General features: G+C 56.8%; 1 protein-coding gene across 3 annotated transcripts in view; it reads left to right on the forward strand.

The window, feature by feature from the left end:
* Window positions 1–14025, forward strand: part of MYT1 (myelin transcription factor 1) — a 72709-nt gene that overhangs the window by 56657 nt on the left and 2027 nt on the right. For all 3 annotated transcript variants that reach the window (XM_006167102.2, XM_006167103.2, XM_027767710.1), the window contains 6 exons: window positions 4227–4289; window positions 4706–4789; window positions 8350–8571; window positions 10325–10416; window positions 11188–11291; window positions 13611–13754. In XM_006167102.2, the coding sequence (XP_006167164.1) occupies window positions 4227–4289; window positions 4706–4789; window positions 8350–8571; window positions 10325–10416; window positions 11188–11291; window positions 13611–13754 (709 nt within the window). The remainder of the gene's footprint in view (window positions 1–4226; window positions 4290–4705; window positions 4790–8349; window positions 8572–10324; window positions 10417–11187; window positions 11292–13610; window positions 13755–14025) is intronic.

Raw genomic sequence — 14025 nt, forward strand, 5'->3', positions numbered from 1 at the left:
GCCTTCTCCAAGGCACCGCCCAGACTAGCCCCGCTCTCCTGGGCTGGGGTGGAGGGGCAGGGCCATGGAAGGGCCGGTTCTGCTTGGCTGGGCTGCTCGGCTGCTGCTTGTATCCCCTCTGAGCACTGCCAGCTGTCTCCCGCAGGGGGCTGGGGCCCGAGGCTGCTGTGAGTCTGCACTGCCTTTGCCCCACCCCCACCCCACACACAGCCTCTACTGAGGACCCCAGACAGGGCTGTCTGAGCCTGTTTTCCTCACTGCCCTAGAGAACTGGGGAGAGCCCAGACTGACCATGACTTGCAGGTCCTGCTGTGGCTTGGTGGGCTGTAGGCTGTGCAGTCCTTGCTCCATGGCCTGATGCTAACGAGGAAAGGGAGGACTCTTTGCCCTCCTGTCTCTTGCAGCCCTCTAGCTGCTTCTGCTCTAGCCCTGGTGCTCTCCCAGACCTGCTTCTCCTCCATGCTCATGGCTTCTCTTTGGGCGGAAATGCCCACCCTTTCTGCTTCTGCACTCCCCCTGCTAACACACACTCAGGGCAAGTGCTATCGGCACAGCTAGCCTGCGGACTGTCCTGCACAGCACTCAGAGGTTTCCAGGTATCATGTCCTCCTGGGGCTGGGGTCAAGGACTGTTGTCCCATGCCTTCATCTGAGCTGTGACATCACTCTCCTTGTGACCCTGAGCTGTGGTAGCTCATCCTGGCACTGGGGCTGAGAAGAGGTCTTGGAAGGAGCTCCCATTCTTGCCCCTGATCACTCCTCTCCAGGGGCATCCCTCCCTTCTGTGGCCTTGAGTCTTGTTGAGGCTTCCTGGCTCATAGCCTTCTGTGGCCAGATGGAAGCTGATGGTTTCTCGGGGCTGGAGCCAGCTTAGAGGACAGCGCTACCTGCCCTGGCAGCTTGTCCCTCTGTGAAAGCCATGCCAGAGCCAGGAGGAGCCATTGTGCGTCTTTCACTTTGGCCCTGTGACTCCTAGTGGACGAGGTCAGGGCAGGGCTCATCATCTTGATTTTCTTTCGGAGAGTTGATAGCGTTTCTGAGGCTTCGATGGCCAGGGCAGACTCACACATTCCCTGACTCGTCTGCAGAACACTGTGGCCAGAGCTGTCCTGCACCCGCAGTCTCACCACTCCCCTCTTCCCTTCTCTTCTCTTGTGACCCTTTTCCTATGTTCCCCCCCCCAATTCTTTCTTTTCTGTCCATGGTTAATTTTTGTGTTTATTTTGTTTAAGGGCCTGAGTGACCTTAGAGTAAAAATGTGGTCATAGGCACGCGAGGGCCCTGGGCATCGTCGGTGCCCTTTCTGTCCTACAAAGTAGACGCTTGGGCTGATGGGAGGGAGAGGACGCAGGCCAGGGCTAGGCACAGGGCCCGAGAGAGCTAGCACCTTTTGAGGAATGCTAACATAAAGTAAGTTTAGAAATAGCCATGAAAAGTTGTCTTTGTGGGAAACCAAGCTACTCTTCAGCCTCAGTGAGCTCTGTGCAGGCAGGTGAGGGTTCCCAGAGCCCTCTAAAGCTTTCTGCCCCCTGGAAGTCCAAGGGAGCCCCACTCCTCACCTCCCTCAGGTCACAAACTGGCTGCCATGCTCCCTGCTGCACCAGCATTCCCTCCTCGCTCCTCTGCTCAGTGGACATTGCGCACAGAAAGTGGGCAACGGTGGCCTATCAAGGAGCCAGGGCAGACAAGGTTCTTCTGGCCTCTTTGTTGACACCTGGACACTGGGACAGTCTTGGACAATGGGTTTTCTGTGTTTCATGTGGGCCCTGAGGGGCATTTGGTCTTCCCTCCTGTGTTACTTGGATGGCCAGGGGCTGGGAACACAGGCTAAGAAAACACTGCTGTCTCGGACCACTTGGTTCTCTGTGCATGGGGACTCTGGGTGAGCACAGGGAGCTCTGCATTGGCTGGGGAGGCTCCCACACCTCCAGGTCGGGACTCAGAGGTAGGGAGGAGGGCACCTCCAGGGTGCAGTCTGCCTCTTGCCAGACAAGGTGCTCAGAAGCAGACCAGGGATGGCAGAGTGGCTCCGAGTTCCTGCAGCTGACCCTGTGAGTGCACAGTGCCAGGAGCACCCAGCAAGGATACATGCTTCTCTGACCACATTGGCGCTATCCTATCACGGACACTGCTCTTGAGCACACCACGGAAGTAGGCCTGAGGGTGGAGTTTGGGACGGCCAGCCTGTGTGTCAGGTGCCTGCTGGGTCGGGAGGAGTTGTCCACACCCAAGACTCACTCACAGGTGTCATCAGGGGTATATCTTCATCTTGTTGCTAGTGTCACTTACAGGCCCAAGCTGTGTTTCTTGCCATGGGCCTGGGCTTCTGGCTCATCACCCTATTTATCTGAGAGCTGCCAGGCCCTCTCTGGATGCTGAGATGAGGAGCTGTCGTCCAGGGGCTATCCCAGCAGCTGCTAACGTGGGTAGGAGGGGCTGGCCATCCTCAGTCCCTGAAATCAGTCTCCCACGGGCAGGAAGGTCTGATGCTCACAGTGTGGTCGACAAATACTGGGGATTGTGGACGATGACTGACATGCTGGCTGGCTAATGGCCAGCAAGTCACCTGTGTATGAATTTATCACATAACCAGGGCAGGATGAAGGACCCTAAGATGCACCGAGAAAACTGAGGCTCAGAGAGGAGCCCATCGGAGGCGGGCCAGCTCTGCTGGGTGTGTGCTGTGCCCGGCTCACTCGTCCACAAGACGCTGTGCCCGAGGCCAGTCACTGTCTGTGCTCGTGGAAGGCTAAGGAGGCGCCATGGTCATAGCCGGAAAGTGAGGGACCCTCCCTGGGCTTGATTGCCACAGAGTGTGCTCTGTGGGCAAAGAGCTGACCAGGCTGCAGCACCAAACTCCTGCAGGGCTCCTGGAGGGTCAGAATCTTACAAAAGACAAGGCCGGCCCTACAGGTCCGACAGGGTGGCCCTAGCTGGAGCTCGCACTTTTCCTCAGTGGCCATACGGCAGAAAAGACACTTTTAAAACCCATACTTGCAATGTTCCGATGGAATTTTACCACTTTATACGATAAATTCATCAAATATTTTTGGGGTAAAAAGTTGGACGTTTGGGAGGCAGCCAATGGTACGGTGGTTGGGGTGGCTGGATTCCACTCAGCCGACTTTGGAGTTTGGGTCCCAGACCCAGTGGTTTGGGAAACACATCAGGAGTATTTGCATGCGTGCCCAGGCTCCCAAGAGGAGAGTGAAGGAGAGGGGATTGCGGTGTGGTCATCTCCCCCCAGCAGGGGGAGGGTGATTTCTCAATTTCCCTTTCTCTCTTCCTGGCAAGTGCACATCCCTATAGCAAAACTCTTAGAGTTAGCTAGTGGTGTGGTGGTTCTGGTGCTGGATCTCATATGGCTGACTTCATGGCTCGAGTCTTCGACTTGGTGGCTTGAGAAACATGCCAAGCACACTTGTGTGTGTGTGTGTCCAAAACCCTGAGAGGAGAATGGAGGAGAAGGACTGTGGTGTGGCCATGCCCTGGGAGTGATTTCTCACTTCCTGTCTCTCCCCAGTGAGTGCACACACCCTTATAGCAAAGCTAAAAAAAACCCAAAAAGCACAAAGCCCCAAGGTGGACGTTTATGTCTTGTGTCTCTCCTCCTGGCTGTCTGCTGCCACCCATGACCCTGAGAACCCCAGCGGGGCACCTTCTGCATACATGAGACAGAAGGGGCCTGCCGTAGCTTGTGCTGTCTGCCACGGGGCAGGTGTTCGGCAAGCCTCCCTGCCACGGGGCAGGTGCTCGGCAAATCTTGTCTGTCTGCTTCTGAGACAAACGGGCCTGGTGGCAGGCTGGCCTCCTGGGCTCTCACGCATTCCAGTCCAGGACCCATAGGCAGCCAACTTGGGGCCCTCGTCTCCCCAGTGCAGTGGACAGACAGGGCCCAATGCCCAAGCTTGGCATCTGTGTGTAAGACCAGGCCTCAGGCAGCAAACTGGCTGCTCTCTTGACCTTTCTGTTCCTCCCTGGAGAGAACAGGAGACAAATCAGTGCAGTCCCGACGCTCCCCAAGCGCTCTGCGTCTGACAGTCAGCAGGCGCTACTGGGGTCTGTGCTGGGCCTCTGCAGAAGGAGCAGAGGGGTGCAGCTCCGTGTGGGGCCTCAGGCTAAAGAAGGTGTGGTGGCTCTTGAGGACTTAGTCCAGAGGCCTTCCCTCTGGGGGTCTCAGGGCTCTGGGTTGGGGCCAACGTCCTCATGGGCTCTGGTCTTCTACAGGTGCCCCACGCCCGGCTGTGATGGCTCCGGTCACATAACAGGGAACTACGCTTCGCACCGGAGGTGAGCCTGCTGCTCCTGGGTCCTGTGGCTGTGCCTGGAGGCGCGTCTCCTCAATAGAGCTCTGATGTTCCAGATAAGGCCCTGTGTTACTGCCAGTTATAGCCCACCTCCACCTCTTCAATCTGAATTCTTGGGGTTCTAGAACTGGATTCGAGTGCCCTCTCCAGTAAGATAAAGACACAAAGGGTCAAGGTGGGGCTCCTGACGGCACCCCCACTCCTGAGCCTGTTGCCCTGTGAGCAGGCTCTGTGTCTGTGGGCCCTGCTCCTTATGGTAGATCAGTCGATCGATTGATCTGCCCTCCCTCCCTCCCAGCCCCACCAGGGCTTACAGAGCTTAGGAGAGACTGAGGCAGAGGAGTGTGAGAAGCCCTGTTCTGGCATTCACGCAGCATCTTCTTTCCTCTTTCAAACCAGCTTGTCGGGCTGCCCTCGCGCCAAGAAGAGTGGAGTCAAGGTGGCACCCACCAAGGACGATAAGGAGGACCCTGAGCTGATGAAGTACGTCAGCCACACTGTCTCCTTCAGTGCTTTGCAGAACGGAGGTTTTCCTTTCTTTTACAGATATCATTAACTGCATCTAGAGTCCTTTTTCATTCATACCACTGGTCTCCAAACTGACCGATGGCAGTATTTGTTTTTGCAGAAGGTCTAGGGCCCTGCACGTTGACGCCTGTGAAGATGTGAGCCCTGGGTGTTGTACTGAGGGCATGGGGACCAGCCCTCCTGGGTTTCTCATGCCTGGGGTATTTGATGGGGCTGGGAGAGGCAGAGAGCACCAGCTGCCTGGGTGCAGGCTTCAGGTCTCGTGTGCCCCAGGACACTCATGGGCCTTGCAATCTGCACTTTTACCTGGCAGGAAAGGTGAGGTGGAGAGAGGATGGTTGGAAACATGTGGATGTATGCCCACCCCACACGCCTGCGCAGAGAGCTGGTGGAGCAAGAGCCAGGGAGGGTCAAATCTGGAACCAGATGCTGCCATGAGGACAGAGGACATTCTTAGCCCTAAGTTGCCCAAGTTGCTGAGGCAAAATGGCCTTCTAGTGCTCTTCTCATTGGGATGGGGGTGGGAGCTGATGTGTCTATGGAGGGGTCATGGGCACACCCTGGTTCTGTGTGTAACCCACTCAGTGGGGCTTATGCCTTCGCAAGGTTCTCCCAGAGAACTTGTCCCTTGTACGTGGGGGAAGTTCTGTGCTACAGGTGCACACAGGGAGGCCTGCCAGGTGCCCAGGCCTGGAGGGTTTCTCTGGCCTGGCTGACACTCCACAAAGTAGGCAGTGGGTCCCCCGCAGAGTGAACGTGGGAATGAGGACTCTGGCTGCCTTGTCGCCCAGCACCTGGGGGGCTGACTTGGCTGGGGCAAGGCCTGGGCAGCCCACAAGAAGCAGATCTTCCCTGACGGTGTAACCTACTGGGCCAACAGCAGCTGAACGCTAGCCCCTGCAGAGGGGGCAGTGTGGCTTCTCCTTGGAGCTCCCCCCAGCTGTGTCAGTCACAGAGGAAGGGCCTAAGTCCAGCCCCACACCCTCAGAAGGGGCAGCTTCACCAGCTGTTCGATGTAGTAAGGCTATGGATGTCTAGTTATTTAACTTTTCAGTCGAACTGTAATGAACGCTAAGCCAACAACGCAAAACACTTGCTGCTCAGTAAATGCTGGGCTGGATGAAAGTCCTTCTGCGATCGCAGAATTGCAACGCCTTTGTGGGTACAGCAAGGGTCCTGCTGGAAGTGACATTATAAGTGCATTGTGTGCGTTTGCAGATGAGTGAAATTTAGATCAGCCTTTTCCAAATTAACGAGGAAAATGGTTTTCCCCTTTCTGATCTGCTATCAACCTTGCCTTTTTTTCTCTTTTTTTTGAGAGGGGTTTGCTATAGGGCGCATGAGCTCGCCAGAAAGACAGAGAGAGACAGAAAGCGAGAAATCACCCCCCCAATGGGGATGGCCATGCCGCAATCCCTTCTCCTCCATTCTCCTCTCGGGATCTTGGGCACGCACGCACACGTGCCGGGTGTGAGTTTAAGCCGCCAGGTCCGGGACTTGAACCGCGGTCGACTACATGGGAGTCCAGCGACATAGCCATTACTCTAACTGCTGGTCCCATCAACGTTGCTTTGAAAAGACAAGAATCCTGCACTGGATGGAGGCCCTGACTTGGGAGCAGTTTGGTGTTTATGAGGCTCCTGCAGGTTATGTGGTGAGGGGGCCCATGTAGGGCCTCCATTCCACAGGCCTTCCCAGCCCTCACTGGACACCGCATTTATAATTGACTGGCATCTTTAAACAAGTGTGGACCAAGCAGAACTTTACTAGATGTACCAGGTCCTGCTGAGGAACAGGGTTTTCAGGAGGCATGAGGTGCAAAGCTGGGGGCTACCGGAGAAGGAGCTGCCTTTATGTCTGTACCATCTGGGACTAAGTTGAGCCCGCATTTTGTGGCGAATCCCTTTTGTCACAACTTTGTAACTGGTTGTTAAAGTCTCAGTGTGGCGTCAGGAGCTCAACACTTCCTGGCTCTGCCTGTCATCCCTGGATGCTGCCCTGGACATCTGGCCTCTGACAAAGGAAGTGCATCTCTGGGTCTCATGTCCTGGCCACGTTTCTCATGTCACTGCTCACGAGGTTCCTGTGCCCCCACATGTCCCCAGGAAGCTGCTCTGCATCTTAATGGGACATCACCCAAAGGCCCTGAAGATTCAATACCAGGTGTTGAGAAGATGGAGCCATGTCTGAAATACTGTCCATGAATACTGAAGGTTCCCACTGAGGAGGGTGGGATTTGCAAGAAAGTGGATACAAAGAATTCTGACCCATACAGGGAACAATTAATTTGGCCATATGATCTCACAAGGTTGAGGCCTCAGGGGCACTTCTTCCTAGCAGGAGCCTTGCCTTGGGGTTGGCCAAACCAGTCCCAGTCATTCCTGGGAGCCACCCAGGTTTGGCGTGGGGGCAGGCACTGAGTGGGACCCTCCAATGCGCCCTTGGCAGCTCTGGCAGTGTCACTGCTCTGTTTGCTGACTCTGCTCACTTTGGACTGGCTCAGAGAGCACCCTGCAAGTGAGGGCTGGGCAGAGTGGTGAGAAAGGGAGGACAAGAGCCCAGGGGAGCTTTAGGGCAGGGCAGGGCAAGATGAGGGCCCTGGGCAAGGTAGCTGGCTAGGTGGTCTGTGGTGGCTGCTGCTGAGATGAGACCAGAGCTGGAGGGCAATGGGCCTGGGGCTGCCCTTGCTGCCATGGCCTGTGAATAACAAGGCCTGTGTCCCTCCTTGCCCCACTGCAGCGAGAACTTCTGTGCAGGGTCCTTGGTCCCCCGAGGGCTTCCTGCCCTGGCTTCATTATACCCCAGCACCTCGCAATGAAATGAGGAAGTGAGGCCCACTTCGGGGCCCTGGGTCTGTCTAGTGTCCAGCACACAGGGCAGGTGGTGAGTGGTAGGACTTGAGTGAGTTTTATTTGTTGGAGACCAAAGACCAAAACCTCAAAGACTAAGTGTCTTGACCTAGGTCAGGCCTTGTCTCCTGGTGACCTTGTTTACTGGATCCTAGAATCCTGGGCTGTCTGTCTAGCCCATTCCCTACTCAAGGCTGTAGAGACAGACACCTAGAGAGGAGATAGCTCTGGCCTTCTGCGTCATCCTGTTTGGCCACTCACTGTGCCTGGGGTGCGTGTCAATCTGCATTTGTCACTTCTGTCCCTCCCTGTGAACACCCTGGACAAAGGAACTGCTATTCCAGGCCAGCCTCCAGCAGTGGTGATTATGGAGTGTCTCCACACATGGCCTGTGCTCTTTCTTCCAGAACACAGACGTCAGAGAGGCACTGCCGGTGGGCACTGCTCACTGCTGACCAGCCTCAGTGAGAGGCTGTGAGGTGACGGCCCCTTCAGCCCTCACCTTTGTGCAGAAGGCCCAGGTCCTCCCTGAGGCTCCAGGACACCAGCTGCCCTCCCTGCCTCATTCAGGAGCCCCTCGGCGCATGGTGCTAGACTCTCCCTTGTGGCTGCCTTGGGGGGTCTCCTTTCCTACCCTGTATTCACCACTGGTCTTCCTGTGCCCAGGTGCCCAGTTCCAGGCTGCGTGGGGCTCGGTCACATCAGCGGCAAATACGCCTCTCACAGGAGTGCGTCCGGCTGCCCACTGGCTGCCCGGAGGCAGAAAGAGGGTTCCCTCAATGGCTCATCGTTCTCCTGGAAGTCGCTGAAGAACGAGGGGCCCACTTGCCCCACCCCAGGCTGCGATGGTTCTGGCCACGCCAACGGGAGCTTCCTCACCCACCGGAGGTACCTACCCCCTCCACATGGTGGGGATGGTCCTTGGCCTTGGGAATCCAGTAAAGGCCAGATGAGGGCTAGGCATGGCCAGAATTTTCAAGGGGAGAGACCCAAACAAGTGGACATCGTGGGGGAACCATAGCAGCTCTGTCGGGGCAGTGGATGGTGAATGCGGCATTCCCTGACAGAGGCCCAGGCTGGATGTCAGCCTGGGAGAGTAGAACCCTGAATCTGATGCCCACGTTCTCCAGACAGGTTGCTAACTTGTGGGCAAGGCTCTCCCATCCCTTGTGCCTGCCCCTCCTGTTGAGGTCTCTACTTTGACCTTCGGGCAGCCTAGACCAGCAGCTGGACCCTCTGTGCCTGGGCGGTGGGCCTGGGCGGCACTTCCTGACTCTCTCTGGCCCCTTCCATGCTGGGCCACCATGGTGGGGTCCGAGGGGCCCAGGTTCAGTGCTTCATTCAGTCAAAACCTTGTCTGGGCTTCAGGCCAAAATCAACTCTTCTCTTTCCTCTCTTCACACCTTTCCTTTCCTTTCTTTCCTTCCTCTCTCTCCCCACCTGCAAAATTAATGAATTTGGGGCAGCCAGTGGTGTGGTGCTTAAGGCGACTGGATCACACATGGTTGACTGTGTGGTTTGAGTCTCAGACCCTGGAGCTTAAAAACCATGGTAGGAATATGTGTGGGTGTGCCTTTAAACCCTGAAAAGAGTAAGAGGTGGAGAAGGAATTGCAGCATGGCTGTCCCCCTCTGGGTGCTTTTTCACTCTCCCTCTCTCTGTCTCTTACCCACTGGAAAATTATAAAAAAAATAGAGTAATGAACTCCTTCATTCAGCAAAAGCATTTGTTGAGAGCCCACCCTGCACCACGTCCTGGAGCTGGCACAGAACCAAAGGCCCTGGCGGGCGTGCTGTGAAGGGGCAGTGGGGGAAGCAGAAGCTGCTCCCCAGCTGTGTGGGACACCAGCTTTCAGTGGAGTGGCTGGAACTGGGACTGGCCTGGCCCTAGGGATGAAGTTGGAGGAACTGAGGGGCTGGAGCCAGGAGCCAGGGCCAAAGGAGGCAACGTGGCCAGTTGGGAGCAAGGTCTGAGGTTGATTCTGCCATCTGGCAAGGACCTGCCCAGCCTGGCAGGGGCCAGAGGAGGGATTGAGTCTTACTTGGTCCGCTAGGACAGCCGTAGGCCACAGACCCCAGACCATAGGGGAAGGGTTGGGAAGGCCTGTGAGGAAGCTTCTGGGGCCTGGGCAAGGTGGGCAGAAGGCCTACACGTTGTGCTCCCTGTGGGCATCATGCATTGTCTCCAACTGCCATTACACAGGAACGAAACCATGGCTGAGAATCCACAGCTGGTGTGCTTCGGTGTTTGTTCTGAGCACTTGTCTAAGGGCCGTTGACACCATAACTAGGGAAGAGTACAGGGCTGTCTCCTGGGAGGGCTCCTCCGAGAGGCCAGGGCTGCGAGGTGCCAGCATGAAGGTCACGTGAACCTCAGGCCACAGGGGGGCAGCACCTGTGACCAGTGATATCCTGGCCCCTCAGCATCCCCTGGGGCAGCTGCAGCCGTGCTGGGGGATGAGCTTTGGGGCCCCGGCCTGTCCAGGCTGCTGCCCCATCCTTCCCTGGTGGGCAGGCAGGTGGTGGGAGCAGCTTGGCCACAGGAAGGCCCCCAGGATCCTCTGGATGAGATAGAACATGCCTGGAAGAGTCTGTTGTATGTGGCCCGAGGCTGGCCAGTGATACATGCCCTCTGCTTCCAGTCTGTCTGGCTGTCCAAGAGCAACCTTTGCTGGAAAGAAGGGAAAACTCTCAGGGGAGGAGGTTCTCAGTCCAAAGTTCAAGACCAGTGACGGTAAGGGTGCCACCCAGAACTTGGGAGCAAGACCTCGGGGTACCACCCAGAAATGGGGGTGCAAGACCAGTGATGGTAAAGGTGCCACCCAAAACTTGGGAGCAAGAGTTTGGGGTACAATTCGGGAATGGGGGTGCAAGACCAGTGATGGTAAGGGTGCCACTCAGGGAGAATGAACTTGGGTACACCCAGAACTTGGGTGCAAGCTCTCAACTGCTCGGCACGCGAGTGGCAAGTGGGTGAAGAGGTGAAGGCCCCCTGGGAGGGGTTATGGTGGAGACAGAGCCCTTGCCCTGAGCCAATGGCTCTAGACCTTGGCTCTGAGCTCCCGACACCTGTGTCCAGACCTCTGTTCTGCGTGTTTAGTCTGCTCTCCTTCAGGCTTTGGTGACTGCTGGCTCAGACGGTCCTCTGGCAGTACCGGAAGCCATGTCCTACAGGTTACGGGGAGCGGTGGCTCACTCTCACTTAAGTAAGGAAAATCAGCACCATGTGGACAAACTCCTGTTTCCATCTTGGTAATTGAATCTTCCAAAGAGCCATGCACCTTTTACACTGTGACCTTGGCCAGGGTGCCATGACCACTGTGGCCTTGTCTCAGTCTGGGGTCAAGAGAGAGAGAGAGGCTTGGACAGCAGGCAGGGGGGCCTCTGCTGCACAGGGGCGTCTTCCCCATCCAGGAAGGATGGAGTGGGGAGATCTCTGCTCCCACACCACGTGCTGGTCTGGGCAGAGGCCAAGGACCACAGCCGAGGCTTCTCTCCACAACAGTGCTGGAGAATGACGAGGACATCAAACAGCTGAACCAGGAGATTCGAGACCTGAATGAGTCCAACTCGGAGATGGAGGCTGCCATGGTGCAGCTGCAGTCCCAGGTGGGTGGCACCACCCTAGCCCTCTCTGTCCTCCCCACCTCCCACCCTTCCTAGGGGCAGAACAGCATCGCATCGTCAGCACTTGTCCAGGTCACTGCCAGGGCTGAGCTGCTTGAGGGTAGCTCTTGCTCGCAGGGACTCTATATGGCCTGGCTGCCGCCCCACATCATGGCACTGTGAGGCCCTGCTTGGTGCCAGCAGACCTGGCAGTGTTGACGATCCAAGGATCTGGGCCTTGTCCTTCACATGGGCAGTGCTGCTGCTTTGGTCCCAGTGCTGTGAGTAGTCCTTTCAGGCTGTGGTCCTGTGAGGGACACTGTCTTGTTGTGCCAGAGCCTCTTACTATGCTGTCTCTGCACCGGGCCCACTCGATGCAGCCGCGTGCTGACTGAGCAGCCCCTGGCCCATTTGCTCCTCACCTCCTCAGTGAGATGGAGCTGAGGCCAGCGTCCTACTGTGGTGTGCTGAGTGGCCAGTGGGTGCAGTGTAAGTGCCTAGCCCTGAGCAAGTGTCCTTGGTGAGGGTTGCTAGGTCACAGGTTACTGTCTACACGTCATAGCTCTCCAAATGAGCACTCGTAATCAGAAAAAGGCAGTAACAGCCTTATTTTGAAAATAAAAAAATGCCTCACTGTCTGGCTGCTGCGTAGAGGCTGGAGCAGAGCTGGTGGTGGGGGAGGGTGGCTAGAGATGACTGTCCCCTAGAGGCCGGAGGGACAGAGGGATGGGGGTGACCAGACCCCAGGAAGTGGGTGCCACCCTTTCTGGGGGCTGCAGCGTAGCCTGAGTTGTGTTCCCCTGCCGTTTTCTCTGCTGGGTGCAGGCTCATGGCAACTGTCTGATACTCACAAGCCTGTATAAAAATGTCACCAAGGGGGCCAGCCAGGGTGTAGGGGTTGGGGTGGCAGATCCCACTGGCCAACTGTGTGGTCTGAGGCTCGTACCCATTGGCTCAAAAAGAGAGAACGGAGAAGGGATTGCAGCATGGCCATCTCCCCAGGGGGTGGTTTCTCACCCTCCCCCCCAGCACATGTGCCCTATAGCAAAACAAAACAAACAAACAAACAAAAAAACGCTCTGGGAGTGAGGGAGCAGCGGAGGAAAAGAAACAGCGAGTGGCCATCCCCTCTGGGGTGCTTTCTCGCCTCCACGCCCATCTTTTCTCTTCAGGAAGTGCACATACCCTGTAGCAAATCAAGAGAAAGAAAGCACCACAGAAAGTTGCCTGCCTGCACGCACTGACGCTGCACCACCAGGCTCACAGAGAAGGAGCGGCAGGGTCTCCCAGTGAGACGGCTCTGTGTGGGCCTCACACTTGTGCCCCTGCCCCTGCTGTTCCTCCTCAGAGTCCCAAGGGCCCTTGTCAGTGTTGGTCCTAGACAGTCACCTCTGACTGTTCTTTACTTGCCTAAACCGACCTTTCTAAAGACAGACCACTGCCTTTCTACCATCCCTTTCGGTGAACTCAGAAGCACCGTTCTCTGAGGGAGTTTGCAAAGGCAAAGAGAAGGCAGGTCCTCACCCCCTCATGCAATCCTTTCAAAGCTGCACACTCTGCTCCAGATGATGGTGCTCCAGCCCTCCGCAGTGTCCCAGAGGGAGCTCACTGCTCTTCCCAAGGATTACACACGGTGCTTGTGCTTAGTTCCTGCCGGGGCTCCCTGGAGATGCACAGTCAGGCTGGAGGTTGTCCCTGGACATCAGCACCCTTCAGGGCCCCAGAACTCAGTGCAGGCTCTTGGCCTGGGGGGGACAGGGAAGAGACACACTTATGTTGGCCTGGAGAAGACGAGGCTGGGAGGCTTTAGGGAGGTGGTTTCCCGGTCTTTTTGGTGAGGGCGAGGCCTAGGGACAGCTTGACACCCCAGGAGGTGGGTGTGCTGATTCCCAGCTTGGGTAGGAACAGGAAGCAGGTGCGTGCAGGGCACTCTGGGTGGCTGAGGTGAGCCCAGGAGAACAGGACCAGCTCAGCACGTCTGGTGATGCAGTGGACCCATGCAGTGGAGACGGCTGCAGGAATCTCACGGCCACATTCCCTCCCACCCTGAGACAAGCTCTCCAAGCTCTCACCTGCCCTCTGGGACAGACCAGTGCAGAGGACAGTGGCACGTGGAGCCCCTGGATCAGTCACCATGGCCCCTCCCTGGCTTCCCTGGTTCAGGCTATGGTTCCAAAGGGCCCTTGCGTTTCCCTCCTCCACTCACTTGAGGGAGGACTACAACTCCCAGGGGCCCAGCCCAGCGCATTGGGTGGTAAGGTCCAGTGTGCGCCAGGAATGAGCCCAGGCAGGTGGGACTCCCCCTGTTTGTCTCTGGTGCAGATCTCCTCCATGGAGAAGAATCTCAAGAGCATCGAGGAGGAGAACAAGCTAATCGAGGAGCAGAACGAGGCACTGTTTCTGGAGCTGTCTGGCCTGAGTCAGGCCCTCATCCAAAGTCTCGCCAACATCCGCCTTCCGCACATGGTAGGCAGCATGCAGCCCTGTGGCAGGCCTAGCCAGGCCCTCCAGAGGGTGGGGAGGGATGAGTCTTTCCTGCCCTCTGCTTCTGGGGTCCTGTTGGCATGGCCTTTGCCCTGGGTAGGGTTTCCTGATACTCTGGCCCAGGTGGGCTTTGACCATTTTCATCCACTCATAGATCTGAAGCAAAATGGTGAGTGCAGGGGTCTGGCTGGGATCGCTGCTGACGGAGATGCTCATGGCCGTTCGAGCGTGAGGGTGGTGCAGCCCACTCTTT

This window comes from Tupaia chinensis, unplaced genomic scaffold (assembly GCF_000334495.1).
Source record: "Tupaia chinensis unplaced genomic scaffold, TupChi_1.0 Scaffold144472_1, whole genome shotgun sequence".
NCBI lineage: Eukaryota > Metazoa > Chordata > Mammalia > Scandentia > Tupaiidae > Tupaia > Tupaia belangeri.